Source organism: Dermacentor albipictus, chromosome 10 (assembly GCF_038994185.2).
Source record: "Dermacentor albipictus isolate Rhodes 1998 colony chromosome 10, USDA_Dalb.pri_finalv2, whole genome shotgun sequence".
NCBI lineage: Eukaryota > Metazoa > Arthropoda > Arachnida > Ixodida > Ixodidae > Dermacentor > Dermacentor albipictus.
In genome coordinates, this window is record NC_091830.1 from 4351100 (window position 1) to 4370421 (window position 19322).

Sequence of the window (19322 nt, forward strand, 5' to 3'; positions counted from 1 at the left end):
TGCTCGGCGGTACAACATCACCTCCACTGATCCGCCGCGGCAGCCGCCAGGGAAGTTTGCACCTGGCGTAGTGGCAAACGCGAAGCGCTGCCACTTTGTTGATGCTCTCCTACATTTCTCTCTCTTTCGAAATTTCACACCACGCGTTTTACTCTTCCTCGACTCAAGCTTACACTCGTTTTACTCTTCCAACGCCACCACATGTTGACAGAGTGGACGAAGCTCATTGCTTAGTTATGCTCCTTTCCAGGGACTTTTTGTGTGATCCATATTTTTCCACATAAGGAGCACCTTGTTGATCTGGGCTGTCCGGTCTCCCTAAAAAATTTACAGATGCATGTCAACGCCAAGGAACTTCTTGCGAAATACAAAAAATGCTTTCTTTTGTTCTCCCTTCTTTCTTTCTTTATTTAAGACAATCTTACAAAATTGTGTTGGAGAGCACTGCTAAAGGTGATCAGTTACCTGACTGGGCCGCGACACCCTTACAAGTGCAGCATTAAGGCAAAAGTAGTCTAGAAAATCCCATTACACCTCAACCGCATCAAAAACAGCCTCAATAGCGTGTATATTCCTCAACAGTTCTTGTGAAAACATTTTGCAGCAGATGATGTATGGCAAGATCATGTAAATTCAGACAATGAAGTAAAAAGCATAAAATAACAAAACCACCAATATGTTTAGGAATTTATAAATAGCAGTTCTGCAATTTGATTCTCAAGTTGCTGCATTAATATACCGGTTGTTAACAGCTTTAGCACCATCGGGCAATCATATGAAAGGTCAGCAATTTGAGCGACTAGATTTCGTTCCTCATATCACGTTGTGCTTTTTCTTCCCCACATTTAGAAGGTAGCTGCCGCTTCCACCGTGATATAACCAGCTCCTAGCACTGGTGCTCTCTGAGACCCGCAACATCTTGAGGCAGTTCACCATGAACACAATCTCTAAGCCTTCGTGCCAGCACCCTAAGCCTCTGTGCCAACGCCTTCGTCATAGACAGACACATCTCCTTCGAGACAAGAACTAGTGTAGATGGCTGGAACCACCATGCACTCTATCTCCAATGTCTCCATAAGCCACTCAACTTATCACTAGTTTGTTGGTAGAAATCTGCGTTTTGTTCTCACATATATGTCCTTGCCTGTTCTCCACCGCATTGCCGAACGTAATTGATTGTACAGTACAAGTGATATAAAATGTAACAAGACCTATATAAGACACACTCAAAACACCCTAATCTCACTCATTCTTATCTGTTCATCAAAGTATATTGATTCTCATGACATGTATGTGCGAAATCTATTAATTCATCGTAACCAAAGCTCCAGACGTTGTGTTACGACATACATACAACAAGCTGCCTTTAAGCCGCTGTAGGTAAAACGACCAAACCAACAAAATATCAGCAAGGCTTTAATTGTTACATTAAAGTGTATATATACAGCAAGCCCACTACCTCCACAATAAGTGTCAAAATGTGCGTTTTGTAAAGGTTTCAGCCATAAGAGTGTAGCTGCGGATGTTCACAAGCTGACTCGGATGCTCTCTGTAAACGCGCTCGACCGTGTCTATACGTTCGATTACTTTCCAAGTCCAACTTCCTGCACGCAACCAAAGCTGGACTATCGAAACTAGCTCTCCGACGTCGATATTCGCCTTGCCCTAACGTGGGTTTGGCGAAAATTCCCTTCGTCCTGTAGCGGACGACAAATACCGCCCCTCGCCACTTCAAAAAAAAAAAAAGAAAGCAAGAAAGAAATGAAGAGAAAAATGAAAACAACTGACATGTTAGAGACATACTATACAACAAACTGTGACACGAGGGCATGAAACAGCGATATAGGAACTTTATACACAGATAATTCCAAAGACATCTTAAATAACACATATCAATATGGTTCATTATGCGTACTTCATCATATGCATGGAACATCATAATCATCAGCCTATTTTATGTCCACTACAGGGCGAAGGCCTCTTCCTTGCGATCTCCAATTACCCCTGTCCTGCGCCAACTGATTCCAACTAGCGCCTGCGAATTTACTAATTTCATTGCTCCACCTAGCCTTCTGCCGTCCTCGACCTGCGCTTCACTTCTCTTGGTACCCATTCTGTAACCCTAATGGTCGAACGGTTATCTCGCATTACATGACCTGCCCAACTCCATTCTTTTCTCTTAATATCAATTAAAATACCATCTATACCCGTTCGCTCTCTGATCCAAACCGCTCTCTTTCTGTCTCTTAACGATATACCTAACATTCTTCATTCCATCGATATTTGCACGGTCCTTAACTTGTTCTCGAGCTTCTTTGTCAGTCTCCAAGTCTCTGCCCCATATGCACCGGTAAAATGCACTGATTGTACACCTTCCTTTTCAATGATAATGGTAAACTTCCAGTCTGGAGCTGACAATGTCTGCCATGTGCGATCCAACCCATTTTTATTATTCTATGAATTTCCCTCTCATGATCAGGGTACCCTGTGATTAATTGACCTAGGTAAACGTGCTCCTTCACAGACTCTGGAGGTTGACTGGCGATCCTGAAATTTTGTTCCCTTGCCCGGCTATACATCATTATCTTTGTCTCCTGCATATTAATTTTCAACCCCACTTATACTCTCTCTGTTAAGCTCCTTAATCATTTGTTGTAACTCGTCCCCAGTGTTGCTGGACCGGACAATGTCATCTGCAAATCGAAGGTTGCTGAGATATTCGCCATTGATCCTTACTCCTAAGCCTTCCCAGTTTAATATAGCCTTTAATATAGTCCTTTATAGCAGAGGACGTGGCCATTTGTCAGCACTGTATAATCCTCACCAGTTCTTCTATCCCCACTAAGGGCAATGATATCCCAAACTATGTCTGATAGTTGCTCAATGAGTCCTGCTAGGCTAGCCTTACTCGAGAGGGTTCGGTTGCTAAACGTTGCAAGGGTCAGTTCCCATTGGCGACCTGTCCGGGTACAGAGATTCTTAGCCCCTTCTGCTGCGTTACAGGTCTGACCACCGCCTTGGTCAGGTGATCCGCAGCAGCTGGGGACTGAGGGCCATTGGTTAATCGAATGAGTCAATTGGGAAGGAGTGGCTGAATACTGCACTAGGGAGGCCAATTCATGTTCTGGTGAGGAACATATGGCCAATTCAGAAAACACTGTAACGGCTTTACTGTGACTTCTAATCGACATTTTGTTGCCTTTTAACGAATTTTAGCGAAGATTTTAGCGAATAGTGAACTGAATGGCAAAAAATTATTTAAGGAAAGAACTATGGTCGCTATGGGGTCGCTTGGCTTAGTCATAGACCGGGGATTATCTTGGTAAGACACGTCGCCGCACTGAAGTCAAAGCTGAAGAGTTTTGTTCACGTCCTTCGCGTCGTTGCAGGAACAAGATGGGGCCCCTCGGAGTCATCATTACGCCAATTGTACCAAGCACTATTTGTAGGGTATATACGGTACAGCATTCCGGCGCTCTCAAGCATGGGACTTAGCTGTGTGCGCGCGCTGGAGAGCATTCAAGCTCAAGCATTGCGCACATGTTTAGGCCTCCCACGATGCACGTCAACCAAAGGAACAATAGCGGAAGCTCGTGCTTGTCCTATTGGGGTATACTTGTTCTGCGAGCCCCTTCGAATGTACCTTCGCGTGTTCACCCGACACAGGCACCATCCTCTGTCATCGCTCCCTGCCACCCACCTAGGTTCCAGCTTTTCAATGACTATATCGCGCCATCAGAGTGTTTTGCTGTGAAGATTTTCACCGCCTGTATTCCGAGAATACCCCCGTGGGTTCTGCCTAAACCTGTCGTTACATTGCAGATGCCTGGAATTACTAAAAAGTCATCCGTTGCATCTATTGGCCTCAGGCAACTCACCCTGTTGCACATTTCTGCAAAGTAAGGAGATACTGTACACGTTGTTAAGAATGGTGAGCTGCAAGGCAAGATTGCCACCCAGTTACGACTGGGGGACACGACGCGCATCCCCCACTGTTAAGAATGGCGAGCTGTAAGGCAAGATTGCCACCCAGTTACGACTGGGTGACACGACGCGCATCCCCCACTCACCGTCGCTGCAGCTAGGAGGCGTTCGAAGAAGCGGCCTTTGTGCTGAAAACCGCCTCCTTCCACCAGCCCCATCGACATTGTGACGGAACGAGTTCGGTGTGCGAACAATGGTTCCGGAGTTCTCCAGCGCGGACCTGATCTGATACGCATGAAGAAGCTGCCGCGGGAAAGCCGTATTTTGGTGCTTCCCATGCCTCGGCCAGCCGCAGGACAACGAGCTACCCACGATTGGCACCGAAACTTCCCGAAACGGCACCCCTCCAACGCCGTCGTTTGGGCATCGGAATGTGTGTGCCTTTGTGTACGTAAGCTGTTCTGCGGAGCGGCAGCAAGTTGGCGATGAGTAAACGAACAGTCGCCGCCTCGTATGGCCGGCGGACCGAGTGTATAAAAACTGTTGTGCGAATGCTGGATACACTTCTCTTGAGCAGTCATGTTAGACTGAGACACTTCTCTCATGCAGTCATGTTGGACTGACACTCTTCTTTTTCGAGCAGTCATTTTAGACTGATTTAATTTCTGTAAATAAACCCATATTCCTCGTTCTCGATGAGAAGCAGTTCTTCACTTCATCGACGTCCTCAGCGTAAATAAGTTGGACGACGGCATGGGCCAGCTACCTTCGAATTCATGTCGTACTCCAATCTTGGCAAAGGACCACGAGCGATGGGATTGAGCCCCCAATCCTGCCAACGTGTATATCGATGGCTCTGTCACACCATATGCCTCCACTGCAGCCTTCGTCATTCAACATATCATCATCGCTCGGCGGTTTAAACTAGACCATAGCTCAACATCAACTGCCGCAGAACTTGTTGCTATCCGGGAGGCACTTTGATTTCTCTCCGAGGAGCCTCCTCACGCATGGACGATATTCTGCGATTGCAAGCCAGCTCTTCAAACGATTGACTGTGTCCTCAGACGGGGCCCATATTATTCCATGGCTATAGAAATTACAAAGCGTCTCGACCACGCAACTAGAAATGGCCACCAATGTCACCTTTCAGTGGATACCCTCACACTGTGGCCTGATCGGGAACGAACAGGCAGACGCTGAAGCGAAAACTGCTTTAGATAACGCTTTAAAGTACGCATTCCGTTCTCACGAACAGACACAAACGCCCTACTTCGTCGCGTAAACCGCAACTCTACGTTGGAACACTGGACGCAACCAGATCGACGACACAAGCGATTACACAAATGGGACCAAGAAATGAAATTTCGTATGCCTCACAAGCTCAAAAGAAGCCACACGAGCATGGTGCACCGGATTCGCCTTGGTGTCGCATTCACCAACCATTATAGACATATGATAGGTGCCAGAAACACTTGAACATATATTTTGTGTGTGTCCCGCCTACGCGCAAGAACGACAGCAACTTGTCTCTTCCATTGCAAAGATCCATGGGAGACCGCTATCGGACGAGTTTCTTTTAGGTCCTTGGCATAATGCAAACAGCGCAGCCCTAGTAACAAGAGCCGCTATAGCTTTTCTCCAAGCCACTGGGCTGGACGCACGGCTTTAGAGAGGTCACAACTCTGAATTTGTATATACGCATCTCTTCCTTATACCATCTTCATTCCCTCCCCATCCCTCTTCCCCAGTGTAGAGTAGCAGGCCAGAGCAAGTTATAGCTCAGGCCGATCTCTTTGCCTTTCTGTAAATAAATTTTTCGCTCTCTCTCTTCTACTGAAATATACTATCTTGGGTTTACAAAGTACTCCGTTCACTTGTAACAAAATGAAACCCGACATAGTGGTTTGAGTTAGTGTTTTCTTTTGTGTAAGGTTTGATTCATTTGATTCCTTTGGTGTCTTCATCTAGCTTTACACAGGGCATTCGACTATCAAAATATATTGGTGAGGGCGGAAGCACGCATTGTGCGCCTGCTTATCCCTGCGGCATCCTTTCCTGTATCCCCTACTTTTTCCTATCTGCAAGTTATTTCTGTTGTCACAAGCTTCGCTGATGTAGAATACTAGTAAGACCAAGCGACAGCATGGTGTAGTGACTGCGCGTTTCTCTCCAGCAAATCATGTGTGGCAAGTCTGTCTGCTGTCTGGAGAGACAACTTCAAACCCATGCAGCAGCGTGTTTTGTTCTTCGCAAGCGAATTTCCTTTGCTATTTAGAGCCCGTGGCTCAAACTTGTGGCACTATATTTCGCTCACTTGGGCAAAGAGCGACACCGAGGAACGCAATACGCGCTCGCTTTAGGCGCTGGGTTCCAAAAAAACGTGCCTCGTGGCTGGAAACACTATCCTCATTACAGGTCGCGGTGCCCCCTCGAAGCGAGCGGGCGCACGGTAGGAGGACGGAGGGCGTAACCGAATCCTGTGAGCGAGGCACTAACGAGCCGTCCCATTAGCCTAATTGGGCGTCGCTCCTCGTTGTCGGCGCTCGCTGTTGTTTATACGGTCCTGCACACGGAGATGAGAGAAAGAGGGGGAGGGGGTTACGAAGCGCCTTCTACGGAAACGAGCAAGAATAACAACGAAGGAAAAGAAACGAGAGATTTTTAAGTAACTCTGGTGGCTCCTGAATTTTTAAGGGCTCTCGAATCGCGCCGCACGCGGCTATAAACTCCGTTTCGCTCACACGACGCAGTGTTGTGGAAGTTAGAGAGCTGGCGACCAGCCAATCAAAAAAGTCTACAGATGCTGTGCTAATATACAACGAGTGCTGGTGTAGCAGTGTCGTCGTCTGCTATACGAACAGTGAGCAGACGATGGCGTATAGGATAGATAGTTGGGTTCGTTGGTATTTCATCATTGTGGAACGGATCGCTGTGAGAACGGAACGCAAAGAAATATGTGCATACGGGTACTTCGTCGTCGCAGTGCTTCCCAGACGATGTCATCGTGTCACTGAGTGTGTCACCGTTATACTATAGCATTCCCTCTGCGCGTGGTTGTTTCTCGGCGCAGGTGTGGTTCCAAAACCGGCGCGCCAAGTGGCGCAAGACGGAGAAATGCTGGGGCAAGTCGACCATCATGGCCGAGTACGGCCTGTACGGCGCCATGGTTCGCCACTCGCTGCCGCTGCCGGAGTCTATCCTGCGAAGCGCCAAGGAGAGCGGCGACGACGTCTCCTCGTGCGCGCCCTGGCTGCTCGGTACGCAATACCTCTCGGCCGTGTGCTGTGTCCTGATCGAATCTCGAATGGCATGCCTCTGCGCACTGCAAACGCCGGAAGCGATTGCAGGAGCCGAAAGTGCGCGAAGGTCACCGTGTTTAGGAAATTACGTGTAGTCAGAGCCAATCAAGAACGAGGCAGTGCCAGTAATGCACGCTGGGGCGTCAAAAGTGTCTACTCGCTGGGCCTTGTGAGATAGTGCAGTGGAACAGCGCTAAACTATAACGGGTTTTTATGCACAATTTTTTTTTAAAGATTGCCTGTGGCAGATAGCACAATTCTAACCCTTGATCTAAATTACTCGATGAGGCGGCCATTACTTCTACGAAAAATCAACATGCTCAATTGAATAATTAACGTAATCACACTAATTATTTTATTTGATTAAATTACGGCACATATTTCAATCTACGAATTATAGCCGCTGAGTTCGCACGGCGTATCCACTCGGAACGAATTCTCAGGACTGCACTAGTTCCGAGATATTAATTTTCAAAATGTCCGTCGAGATACACTGGTGTCCCAGTTACTCTTGTGCTTCATTGCATAAAACAGCGGTTTCTTAAAAAATAAATATAACGCCAATGCATTTCGTCAGACACTTCGAAAATTAACATCTCTGAACTGGTACTGTCCAGAGAATTCGTTCCAAGTGGTGTTGCGGCTTAGGGTGGCGTTTGGGCAAGAAGTCCATCAAGCCCATCGACTGCTACGTCCGGTTGTAAGAATGGAGGGAAAAAGGTTCATTGGCTTAGTTACATGGCTCCAGTTACGGAAGCCCCCTCCATTCAGGGGCAAGTTAAACGTCCGAGTTTATATCAGGGCCCTCTGTCCTCACTCTCGAAAAGTCTCGGCTTTTAATACCATCGTCTTCCCCAGGCGAGTCGACTAAGGAATCTCAAGACTGTCCAGCAGCAAATCACAATCGTTGAATCCGTTGCGATACCACGCCCATGCTAGCAACACTCCTCAGTGACCCCACCTCCGAAGCCCGATGGTATGGAATATGCGGTAGGAAGGCAACCTGCGAATCCAAGGTGGCCGTCGTTGTTTGGTAGCATTGGATGGAGTCTTCCTTTCATCCTTAGTTCAGGCTGTCAGGTAATGTTGGGGCTGGTGGCCTTTAGTGGACCCGTCTAGAGTAGGTGTCCACGCTGCGTTGACGTCTGGATAGGCGCTGATGGGTGGGCGGGTGTTTGCCTTGTGGCAAAAGTCAAATTAACGCCTTTGTGGTGTTGAGACGCAACAGTGGATACGCCGCGCGATCTCAGCGGCTATAATTCGTAGATTGAAAGATGTGGCTTGAAGTAATTAATTAAAACGTTAATTAGTGTAATTGTGTTAATTATTCAATTGAACATTTTGACTTCTCGCAGTAGTAATGGCCACCTCGGTGAGTAATTTAGACCAAGGGTTAGAATTGTGCTATCTGCTATAGACAGTCTTTAAAACATTTGGTGCAGCTAAAGAGAAGAAAAAACCTATATATTACTGAGCTAGATGCGTGGTCGCACAAGTTCAGTCGCAGTCACCTCAAATGTCTGTAGTCGTACGAAGCCATTATTAAGGCAAGTCTGGAAGAACGGGATGGCCAAACCTAGCTACACAGTGCTGGATAGGAGCAGAGTGCCCGTTGACAACGAGTAGTAGAGCACTCGGCGATATTTTTTCCACTATTGCCTCGAGAATGCGCATTGTACACTTACGGTAAAGTCGTTTTGTCACATCTAAGCCAGCAAGTAGTAGTAGTATAGCTGTAGTAGTAGTATTAAGCTTTAATACAGCGTTAAGAGGTAAATGATCTGACGGAGAAAGCGGTTTGAAAACGTCGGTTTCTCAGCGTGACAGCGATTCCTTGTAATCTAGCTTTCCCGCAGTATTAGTTACAATGTGGTGAAAAAACTTAGGAAAAAGAACAGAATCGTCTCCGTAAGAATCAGGCGGCAAGTTATTTTTTCTTCTTTTTGTAAGACCAAGACTATACCGCCATTGTGAGCATCAGTTAAAGATGTGTTGTCTATTGCGGGACAGTGATATTTCTCGATACTGTCTGCTTACCTTTATGGAGTTGCGATGTACGTGAAAGGGAGAATGCAACGGGTAAGACGAGGATGCACTAAAGAGGCGAAGGACACTAGACGTACTGTGGTGTCTTCATCGTATCTTTACTGTATCCTCGTTCTGTACACTTCATTATTTTAGATGCTTCTGCACCAACGAATCCAATAATCAGCATTGTTGCAGCAGAAGTTTTTTTTTCGGCATTTTAGCTAGTGTCTGTGCATGTGCAAGAGCCATGGAATTTACTCGTATGTGCGTGAGCAAGTGTAGGCGCAATTTACACGATGTTTCACTTAAGTTGAAATACATAATGTTCAATAACTAGTCTTTTTATGCGAACAAGCTAACAAGTATATCTGTATTTAAAAAAATAATAATTTCCGGCTTTCTTTGGTGCACGGGAAAGAAAGTACGACGTAAAAATCACTTCACGGAAATAATGAACTATATCGGATATTTCGGAACATTCTCCACGACCTTTAACATACATCTTCAGCTATAAAATTACATCATGAATTTATGTACCGTAACACACCGCGTACAATACGAACCGAATTCTACGAGGGGCAATTATCGGACCGTGTAATAGAGAGCGAGAAATGAAACTTATCATTGTATAACACGACTAAAGACACTTACGTTCTTGTTTTGCTTCTTTGGTAAATGGAGACGGCACAATGCTTCAACCGATGAAAGTTTTATTTTTAGTGTATAATGCGAACTTAACGGCCAAATTTCTAAGAAATACCTCGTATTATGTACGGGCTATTGCGCTAGGTCGTCTTGACGAATAGAAAACTAAATCCACTAAGATAGCGGACTAGCTGTAGCTAATTTAACGCACTAACATTTGATAGATAGATAGATAGATAGATAGATAGATAGATAGATAGATAGATAGATAGATAGATAGATAGATAGATAGATAGATAGATAGATAGATAGATAGATAGATAGATAGATAGATAGATAGATAGATAGATAGATAGATAGATAGATAGATAGATAGATAGATAGATAGATAGATAGATAGATAGATAGATAGATAGATAGATAGATAGATAGATAGATAGATAGATAGATAGATAGATAGATAGATAGATAGATAGATAGATAGATAGATAGATAGATAGATAGATAGATAGATAGATAGATAGATAGATAGATAGATAGATAGATAGATAGATAGATAGATAGATAGATAGATAGATAGATAGATAGATAGATAGATAGATAGATAGATAGATAGATAGATAGATAGATAGATAGATAGATAGATAGATAGATAGATAGATAGATAGATAGATAGATAGATAGATAGATAGATAGATAGATAGATAGATAGATAGATAGATAGATAGATAGATAGATAGATAGATAGATAGATAGATAGATAGATAGATAGATAGATAGATAGATAGATAGATAGATAGATAGATAGATAGATAGATAGATAGATAGATAGATAGATAGATAGATAGATAGATCACGTTACCCTGGCGCACACACGTAGCAGCGGCGCTGACGGAGCCCAGCCTCGTGCTGCCGCCTCGTTGACGCAGGCATGCACCGCAAGTCTCTCGAAGCGGCCGAGAAGCTCAAGGGACAGGATTGTGGCGGCAGCGACAGCACGGCCCCGTCCTCGCCTCCTGCTCCTCCTTCGTCCGCGCCGTCGTCCAAGGCGCTGACCGGCGCGGGCACTGGCGGCCACGGAAGGACTGGCCGGGACACGGCCAGTCCGCAGGCGCTGTCGTCGACACCGCCGTCCTCGGCGCCTTCGTCCCCGCCCGCTCCTCCGACGTCAACGACGGCGTCGAGACCGAGCCCTCCTCCGGGGACGCCATCTGCCCTCTCGCCGGCAGGTGTGTGCGTATACTCGTTGAGCGGACGTCCGAAGGCACACGCACATGTACTGTGCAGCAGCAGCAGCAGTACACATGAGATCGCGGGCTCGCTGAAAAAGGAAAAACTGAATTTGTTCCTAATTCAGACGCTAGCAGAAGAAAAATCGATATGACTTATGATCTTGCAGGATCATATGAGAATACATATGAAACATACACGTGCCCATACGATATGCTTGGATATGTGGCATATGTGTCATGAGATTTCTTTATTGGGCACGCAGAAGCTCAAAATTGACAAGCGCGCAGGAAAGTTCGTAATGCCAAATCTGGACTGCAGTCGTCATACTTAAATTGCATTCATAAGCGGAGAAGATAATCGACTTTATCGCCGAATGCTTGGTTCGTATACATAATTTTGATCAGAGGAGTGACCACTGTTGATTTAGTAGTTACCTGTGGTGAAAAAGTGATCTGTGAAACTTCATTCTCGTAACTCTACTTTCAAGTTGCAAGGAACACATTCATTGCTGTGTTTTCTGATTTTAGTATTACTTTATCGCTTGGTTTCGTTATGTAATTTATGCGCGGCCACTTGACTGCAGGTTACATAAGATATGTCCTCTTCAGCCTTCTGGCTTTTTTGTTCAACATGCACGTCAGCATGTATATTGTTGTTAACCTTATTTAAATGCCCACAAGTGTTGTGCCAAACTAAAAGGGGTTGGGAGAATTAGCGGAGCTGGCATTTTGTCAGGCATTTGACTGCGTTTTGGCCAGCATTGTCAACAATTGAACTCGCTATTCTTTAGCGCCAAGGAATCTTGGATATACCACTCGGGAAATACCTGGCTGAAGATCCCACTATAGTATCATCTATCGTGGACGAGGAAAATGCGAACGAGTTACGCCTATCTAAAACGCGTTCATTTCTGCTATCTCTTTTACCTATAAGATCAAGACTGGTTTCAGCTTGCAGGCTTAGTGCGGGGTCTACGCGATCTTTGGCGACCGGAGAAGTAACGGTGAAAGATGGTGCTTGTCCGTGACTGTGCATTGGCGTCGCGCTGAAACTGCCGCGATTAGCGTGCTTATCTTCCGAGAGCTTAAGAGTGCCTCCATCCCGCCGTTGTCGCAGGCTCGGCGTCGGCGTCCGGAGGCGCCGTGAGCCAGGACCTGCGGACGCACAGCATCGCGGCGCTGCGGCTGCGGGCGCGCGAGCACAGCGCCCGGCTGCAGCACTCCATCGACGCCCTGTTCGCGTGACCGCGCTCACCTGTCCCACCCGGGGGAGGAGCGCGTCGCCTCACCTGGCGCCATGAGTCAGTCGGTCAGGGCGCCGATTGAATTAGCGCCACGGACCACGACCGACCGACCGAAACCCCGCTCTGGGGAGGAGAGGAGGGAGAGATCTCGCAGAGACAATGGCGGTGAGAGAGAGGCTCCGCGGAGGCGACAGAGATCTCTCCCCCGGACATCGGAAGCGAGAGCGCGCAGAGAGAACGCTCTCGTCCTCGCGACCGGCAGCGAGAGAAAAGCGGCCTCGTGGATTCACCGGACACCTCCCTCTCACTCCCTACATGGAGAGAGCGTAAAAATGGAGACAAGCGCTCTCCTGCACCCCGATGACGATCTGGTAGCGGCCGCACGCTGATTGGATTAGGCGCCGCCGCAGAGCGGTCCGTGTGGCCAGCCGCACTCACCCCCGGCGCGACGACGACGACGGCGACGAAGACGGCGGCGGGTGTCGGGGGTTGCCGCCAACGCGGCAAGGCAGGCTGCAGTCCATCCGCGGCCCCCCCCCCCCCCCCCAAATCGCGTTAGGCCTAACGATGACGGACGACCCTGGGCTTGGCTGCCGCGCGCGCGAGAGGGTCCATCCGACAGCGGTTGCGCTTCACTTGGCCGGGACTAGTGGCCCGCTGCTTTTGTTTCTGAAGCGAGACCCCCTCCAAGCGCACCCTGTGCAGTGTAGTATGAACCATTCGCCCACGCCTGATAGTATATACAAACGCAGGCGGCGACAGTACGCGACTGTTCCTTTGTCGCACACCGTCGATACGTCTGTGTTATCCCGTCTATTTTGCGACATATTTAATCTCGATCTTGTGAGCTTGGCTGTTGGCATCCCGTCTGTTCCTTTTACACCGCACAACGGTGGTACCCGCAGATATATTTCTGTTCCGGAGAGACAATTGAGCGCCTCTACGCTGTCGCTATTGCGCGAGCCGCTGTCCCGCCGCATATAAGGGCGCGTTGCGAAGCATCGCCGCGTAAACGGCAAACTGACTTCTCGGGGTGCCCCGAGCGCGTAGGCGAGGTCCCCCGCAGGGCGCTGCTGGCCAACTGGCGCAGCCGCTGACGGGACGTCCCAAGGGAAGGCCGGCGGACGGCGGCTCGCACCATTAGCCACCGCGCCGAAGACGAGCGCGGGCTTTCAATTAGCGAGAAACGTTGTTTTCACTCGACGAAGGCGAACGCTGATGGATGGACCGGCGCGGATCATGAACTCCAGGGAGATGGGCGGACTAGATGGTCACCGATACGTCATAATACTACGTTGCTAGACATATACAGCGCGCAGAGAGACGACGAGTAAGGAAGAACGTGGCTGGACTATTATCAGAGCTACGTAGGATTCGCTCTATTTTTTTTTTTTTTTAGAAATGTCAAAATACATTGTACGCTTCGATCACAGGAAGACACGTAAAGCGTGACTTTCGTGTCGGACGTGTTGACGCAGAGAAAGAGCTTCTACATGCATGTAGGTATACACACCAGTGGGCGTGAATCCACAACAAGTGTTGGTGAACTAGCGCTCGGCTGTGTGCCTTGTGATCGTACAGGACCGCTTAGCATTCTCGTTGTGAACAAGGAAAGAAATCTAGATAGCCACGTCAGTTTTCCACAGCAGCGCAGTCTGTAGACATGTTTTCTTTGGCACGTCAAACCAGTTCGATCAGTTAAGTCCGAATGAACAACGCGTAAAGAGACCAGTGCATACGACTTTTATCTTCATGTTATGTTTTGGGCGCTGTAAGTCCTTTAGTACACTGTAAACTCATTTACACCATTAAGTGTGCATAAGAGCGTAAAGCGGACTACGACTCACACCCTTGCGGTTATGAGGGCGTGATTTATAGACTGATTTATACCCTTGTAAATTAGTTTACAGTGTATGAGGTATCTGTTGTTCTAGCCTGTACGACGTTGCGTCAATCGTGTAGCAAAGCGCGTCGAGAACAAAGCTGAAGAAAAAGCAAGGATCGTTAGATTGACGTGGAATGTAACCGCGGTTGTCAGAAAGTGCGGAGAAAAACTGTTCAGGTGTTTTCGAACGCATACTTGCACCCCACGAAAGAACACGTTTCCGGAACCCCCCCGTGTACATCACACATGTGACGCTCTGTCAGAGAGAAAGCAACACAAGTTGCATAATCTTCATGCGCTGCGTTCTGCGTTGAACTTCTCGACAGGACCCCTCCACGGCATATACGCATATTTACACTCCCAAATAATGCTTGCAGTTGTGTCTAAATATCCGTGGTAAGGGTGGACGTCTGTCAGCCATAATAATGATCAGTGTAATAACGAAGTTTGCATTCCATAACTCCTGCCCCCTCCCTGTGCCAAAAGAATAATAATAATGTTAGGTAATGTAAAGGCATTCAATCCACCTCCATGTGCCGAGAAGCCTGTGTACCAGAACGCCTGTGAACATGGAACGAATGCTTGCGCGAGACCCGCGCACGCCACGGACCATGCAGCATAGCCAAAATCACTGACATTCTCGTTCGTACGCAGTTTATGACAGTCCAGCCGCCCCTTCTTTTGGTGTGAACTACGTTTCGAGCAGGGGTCGAGAAAGCAAAACACGAGGAAGGTGTATACACACCGACAATAACATTGACAGTTCCTGCAACATTTCTTTCTCCGGGCGACGCTTGTAGTGTTCGTTTCGTGGCTTGCACACAGAAGTGTTAAAGCTGGGGCATAAATGACGGCTTAGTTTATCCACACACAGTGAGAGTGATAAATGGAAGGCGGGACCACAACCCGCTCATTCCCGCTGCAAACCCGTGCTTCCTGCGCGGGCGAGCATCCTTGAAAGTCGCGGTCAGATGGGTCTGTTCGAGCAAAGCTGCTTGCACAGGTTTTGCGGTATGTTGCACGACCATCGAGACGCGAGGCATGGTACGTCTAAGTGGAAAGAGTGCACCAAAGTTCACAGGAGCTCACCTTGAAGTCACCAAGTCGGTCGTGGTCCCCCGAATAAGCTTAATAAAACAATGTATAATAAAAACACCTTCGACATGTGTTGCAGTCTGCGTGGACTGCCCCTTGAACAGAGATAGTCTTTTCTGTACTACAGCGGACGACTTTCCATTTCATACGGCGGCGTCTCTAACAACCTCGATGAAAACTCGTACGATGATTCGGTACGCAAAGCTCCGTGTTACATATCCGCTGCGCACCTTGCCGGGCAAAGCAACAACTGTAAACGCACAGCTGAAGACGTCGAAATGCAAAGCCGATAAGGTCCCGTATGCAGACGACAGCGCCCATCGCTAGGTGACTTGTGTGCCGAGACGTGATCATGGACGGCGTCCCGGTGAACTGTCGCGCGTTGCGGCGGTGTGTGTGGAACTCATTGCGGTGCTTACGCAAAGACTTGAACACCGCGCTTTAACGCGATCGGCGCAGCGTATTCCAACGGAGAATTAATGCTCACCGAACTCCGATTGGTCTGGAGCCGCTGTCACGATGTGAGAAGCGGAGTAGCCTGTCTCGTAGCTGTTGTTGTGCGTGTTTGTGTGTGCGTGTGCGGGGAATGTTGGTGTGATTGTGAAAAAAAAAAAAAACGTGTCGTCAGCCACACCTCCTTGTCTCTCTTTATTTTACGCGTTTTCCCCGTGCCTCATTGACGTCTGGGGGCATCAAGGACCACATCGGTAAGTTTACCAGAACTCCCTCCGCTCATGCGAGCAGAGCGATTACAGACAGAGCCTGGAGGGAAGCCATGCATGTAACAGAAGGCGCAGCGGTTGAAACTTTAGCATCTCATCTGGAGAAGTACCTCAACCAGGCACGTACCCAAAGGGGGGGGGGGGGGAGGCCGGGGGTCCCGGCCCCCCTTCTCCGAAACTAAGCGGCATACCGCCCCCCCCCCCCCTCCCGGCCCGCGTCACCACTCCTCACACACATTCCTAAAGCGCCGCCAAATCAATCTTGAGACATGACAGCTATCTGGCAGTCAACATTTTGCTGCCTGTTTCACTCCTTTTGGATGGCGGTACATAGTTACCGGCATCTCCTGGGGTATGAAGGCCAGTTTTCTCATCGATTCGGTGCCCGCGCGATTAACCATCTATTGCAACGGTCACGCGCATCACTGTTGCTTCGTTAGTTCAACCTCCATTGATTAGACAGATCCGGGAACCAGGAAATGGATTCAGTTCGTAGGCAGCTGGTCTGTATGCTCGTGGAACGAGTTGCAGCCGGAGACAACGCCAGTTGCCTTTAACTTTTCCTTTTGCCTTATTACTTCCTCGAGTGACGGCTCGCCACGAAGCTGGCATATCCTCGGTACCATATACCCGTGATGTAGGTTAGATAAGCTCGAAAATAAAATCGTGCGAACCAGCGTCCATGACCAAATAACCCTGCAATAACCGTTAAACCCATAAGCAATATGAATGTCACCCGTTACCTCGTCTGGTTTTTCCCTAATTGTACAGCACTTTTCCAGCAAAATTGGCAACTGGAAACAAGAGTCGCAAGGAGTTGAGAAACTAAGCGATCTACTAAGAGAGAGAGCCGAGGCAACAGCCAAACAGGAAGGAAAAACGAAAGTTAACAAATTTAACCGTTGCTTGTGAAAATATTTGTGGACCAATATCTGTTTATTTAAAAAGGAAGTAGAGAAGGCCGCCGGAAGTGGAGAAGGATTCCGTGTGTTTTGAATGACGCATCTACCGTTATCAGCCTAACCACCTGACGTAGCCACTCCTCTGCTACGCTTATGTGGCTGTTTCTAGACCGGCAACGTCCCGCGCTCTGCGGTGTTGTGCGGGACTGGTGACCACGCATCGTTACGCAACTTCCGAAATAACAATACGAGTCGGTTTTGGCACTTAACTAGGTAGAGCAGTAAACGAGGGATCCAAAAGAACTGTGATTGTTCCGCAAATATATATTTGTCTGTAATTCTTCCAGAGCTAATTAAAAAAAACACAGTAGAAATCTTTATTTTACATTTTTGCTTGTTTACTTGTTCTTGGCAGTGCTCTTACTGCGCTTCTTTTCTGCGCGAGTCCATTTGATGGGGTTCCTTGTTTGTCAAGCAAAGGAGAGGTCAATTCCCACAGTCTATCCCCCCCTCCCCCGAAAAGACATTCTGGGTACGTGCCTGATCTGAACATTGCCTTCTGTGGCTATGATCCGACAAGAGACAGCAACTGTTGTGATCCGATCCGACAAAGAAAATAGGAAAGTTGTAAAAGATGTCATTTACTATAACTTCATGAGGTGTCGCTGCGGACAAAATGTTCCGAGCTGGAAATTTAACCCATCTCTGACCGCAAGGGGCCAAGACAGAGCGGAGCCCGAACCTTTTATATAGGGCTGCAATACAGTGGAAACATTTTTTACCCAGTGCTCCGTGCTTCGATACCAGCGTTACCGTGAATGTGTGGCGAGTCTGGTAAGCCAGCTTGGTGCGTGGTCTCGTGACAGCCTTTTACCCATGAATAACTTGCGCCATTGTGGGGAAGATCATAACTCAAATCCTTGAACGTCACCAAAATTTTCAGATAAATAAATAATTAAACAAATAAATAAATAGAAATACAAACGCATACCGGAGACGCTAAACCATGCGAAGTTGATATCCTGTGACGCTCTGCGTGCTGAACTATATATACGCTCTGAATTATTATCAAAATAAGTGAAGTTAGACTTCTGTTCGACTATACGACAGTACACCAGGAAGGCACATGACAAATTGCTGTGTTTACACAACCGGCGTGAACGCGTGGGCAGCGGTGTACCGCGAATGGATTTTTGCATCTTTTTTGAAGAGAAAAGCCGTGAATGCACTGATGTTGATACGTTTCCCGGCACTGTGGTATATGTGTACTATACGCCTACGATATGCTAAAACTCCTTAATTCTGGACCCACGCAACATCGACATTATACAAGTGCACCAACCATACAGGGCAAGTATTGGCAGCACGAGTCATCAGCGTGTCATGTGCATTTGAATATGCTGTGCACACTGCAGAGTAGCGCTGGGCGGAGTTTGCAAGACACGTTTGTACTGCTCGCGGTTGCGACGCTCAAAGACTTCTAAGGAATTCCTTTTACCTATAGCTACGCAGAAAGCACAAAGAGCGCGTGAAGTTGGCCTGCTTGCATGGTACATCATGTCATTACATCATGTTGTTCATATATATATATACAGCCACCATCAGACTTGATACGAGCATAGAAGACACAATTCTATAGCGGTTTAACTTAGACAAACACTGTTTGTATAGGGAGCAAATAGTAGATGTTTTGGAAAGAACATGCATTAAGCAAGGAAATTCAAGGCAACCCATCCAGATATCACCTCGCCCCAGTAGAACAAGGAAGGCGCATTCTGGCTAAGCATGATGGTGGCTGTATATCATACACATAAGCCGATTACTTGTGCTTACTAATTGAATTAAAGAAATGATAAATTAATAGAAATGAAAGTGGATGGAAAAACAACTTGCGCAGGTGGGGAACGATCCCACGTCTTTACATTACGCGTGCGATGCTCCAATTGAGCTACTGCGGCGCCGTTTCCCCATCCACTTTCTTGGGTATTTATGTTTTACCACTAGAACTAACCCTGGGAGTGTTACCCAGCGCCACCACTCACAAACCTTGGCGGCGGATGCAGAACATCCTTTCTGCCGCAGGCGTCACGGTCGTGGTAGAGCAGCGCACGCGTAATGCGAAGACGTGGGATCGTTCTCTACCTGCGGCAAGTTGTTTTGTCATCCACTTTTATTTCCATTAATTTATCATTTCTTCAATGCAATTAGTAAGCACGAGTAATTTCCCCTTTTCCTTGGCGTCATTGTTTGTTCGCCTCTTATGATATGATTATTAAAAATCGGGCCCCTCGGTTAACCCCCGTTCTTCTCGTTCATAAGCCGATTCGTGGCACGTGTGCTGTC

At 47.5% G+C, this 19322-nt stretch overlaps 1 protein-coding gene and 1 long non-coding RNA gene across 2 annotated transcripts in view; one reads left to right on the top strand and one right to left on the bottom strand.

Moving 5' to 3' along the window:
- The window catches only part of LOC139051011 (uncharacterized), an 82389-nt gene extending 71491 nt beyond the window's left edge, over positions 1-10898 (bottom strand). Inside the window, exon 1 of the long non-coding RNA XR_011509189.1 lies at positions 10762-10898. This is a non-coding gene — a long non-coding RNA (uncharacterized lncRNA). The remainder of the gene's footprint in view (positions 1-10761) is intronic.
- The window catches only part of LOC139051010 (visual system homeobox 2-like), an 86851-nt gene extending 73614 nt beyond the window's left edge, over positions 1-13237 (top strand). The window contains exons 4-6 of the mRNA XM_070527996.1: positions 6998-7184; positions 10829-11128; positions 12249-13237. Coding sequence (XP_070384097.1) covers positions 6998-7184; positions 10829-11128; positions 12249-12376 — 615 coding nt within the window. The 3' untranslated portion in view covers positions 12377-13237. The remainder of the gene's footprint in view (positions 1-6997; positions 7185-10828; positions 11129-12248) is intronic.
- The last annotated feature ends 6085 nt before the right edge of the window (positions 13238-19322 follow it).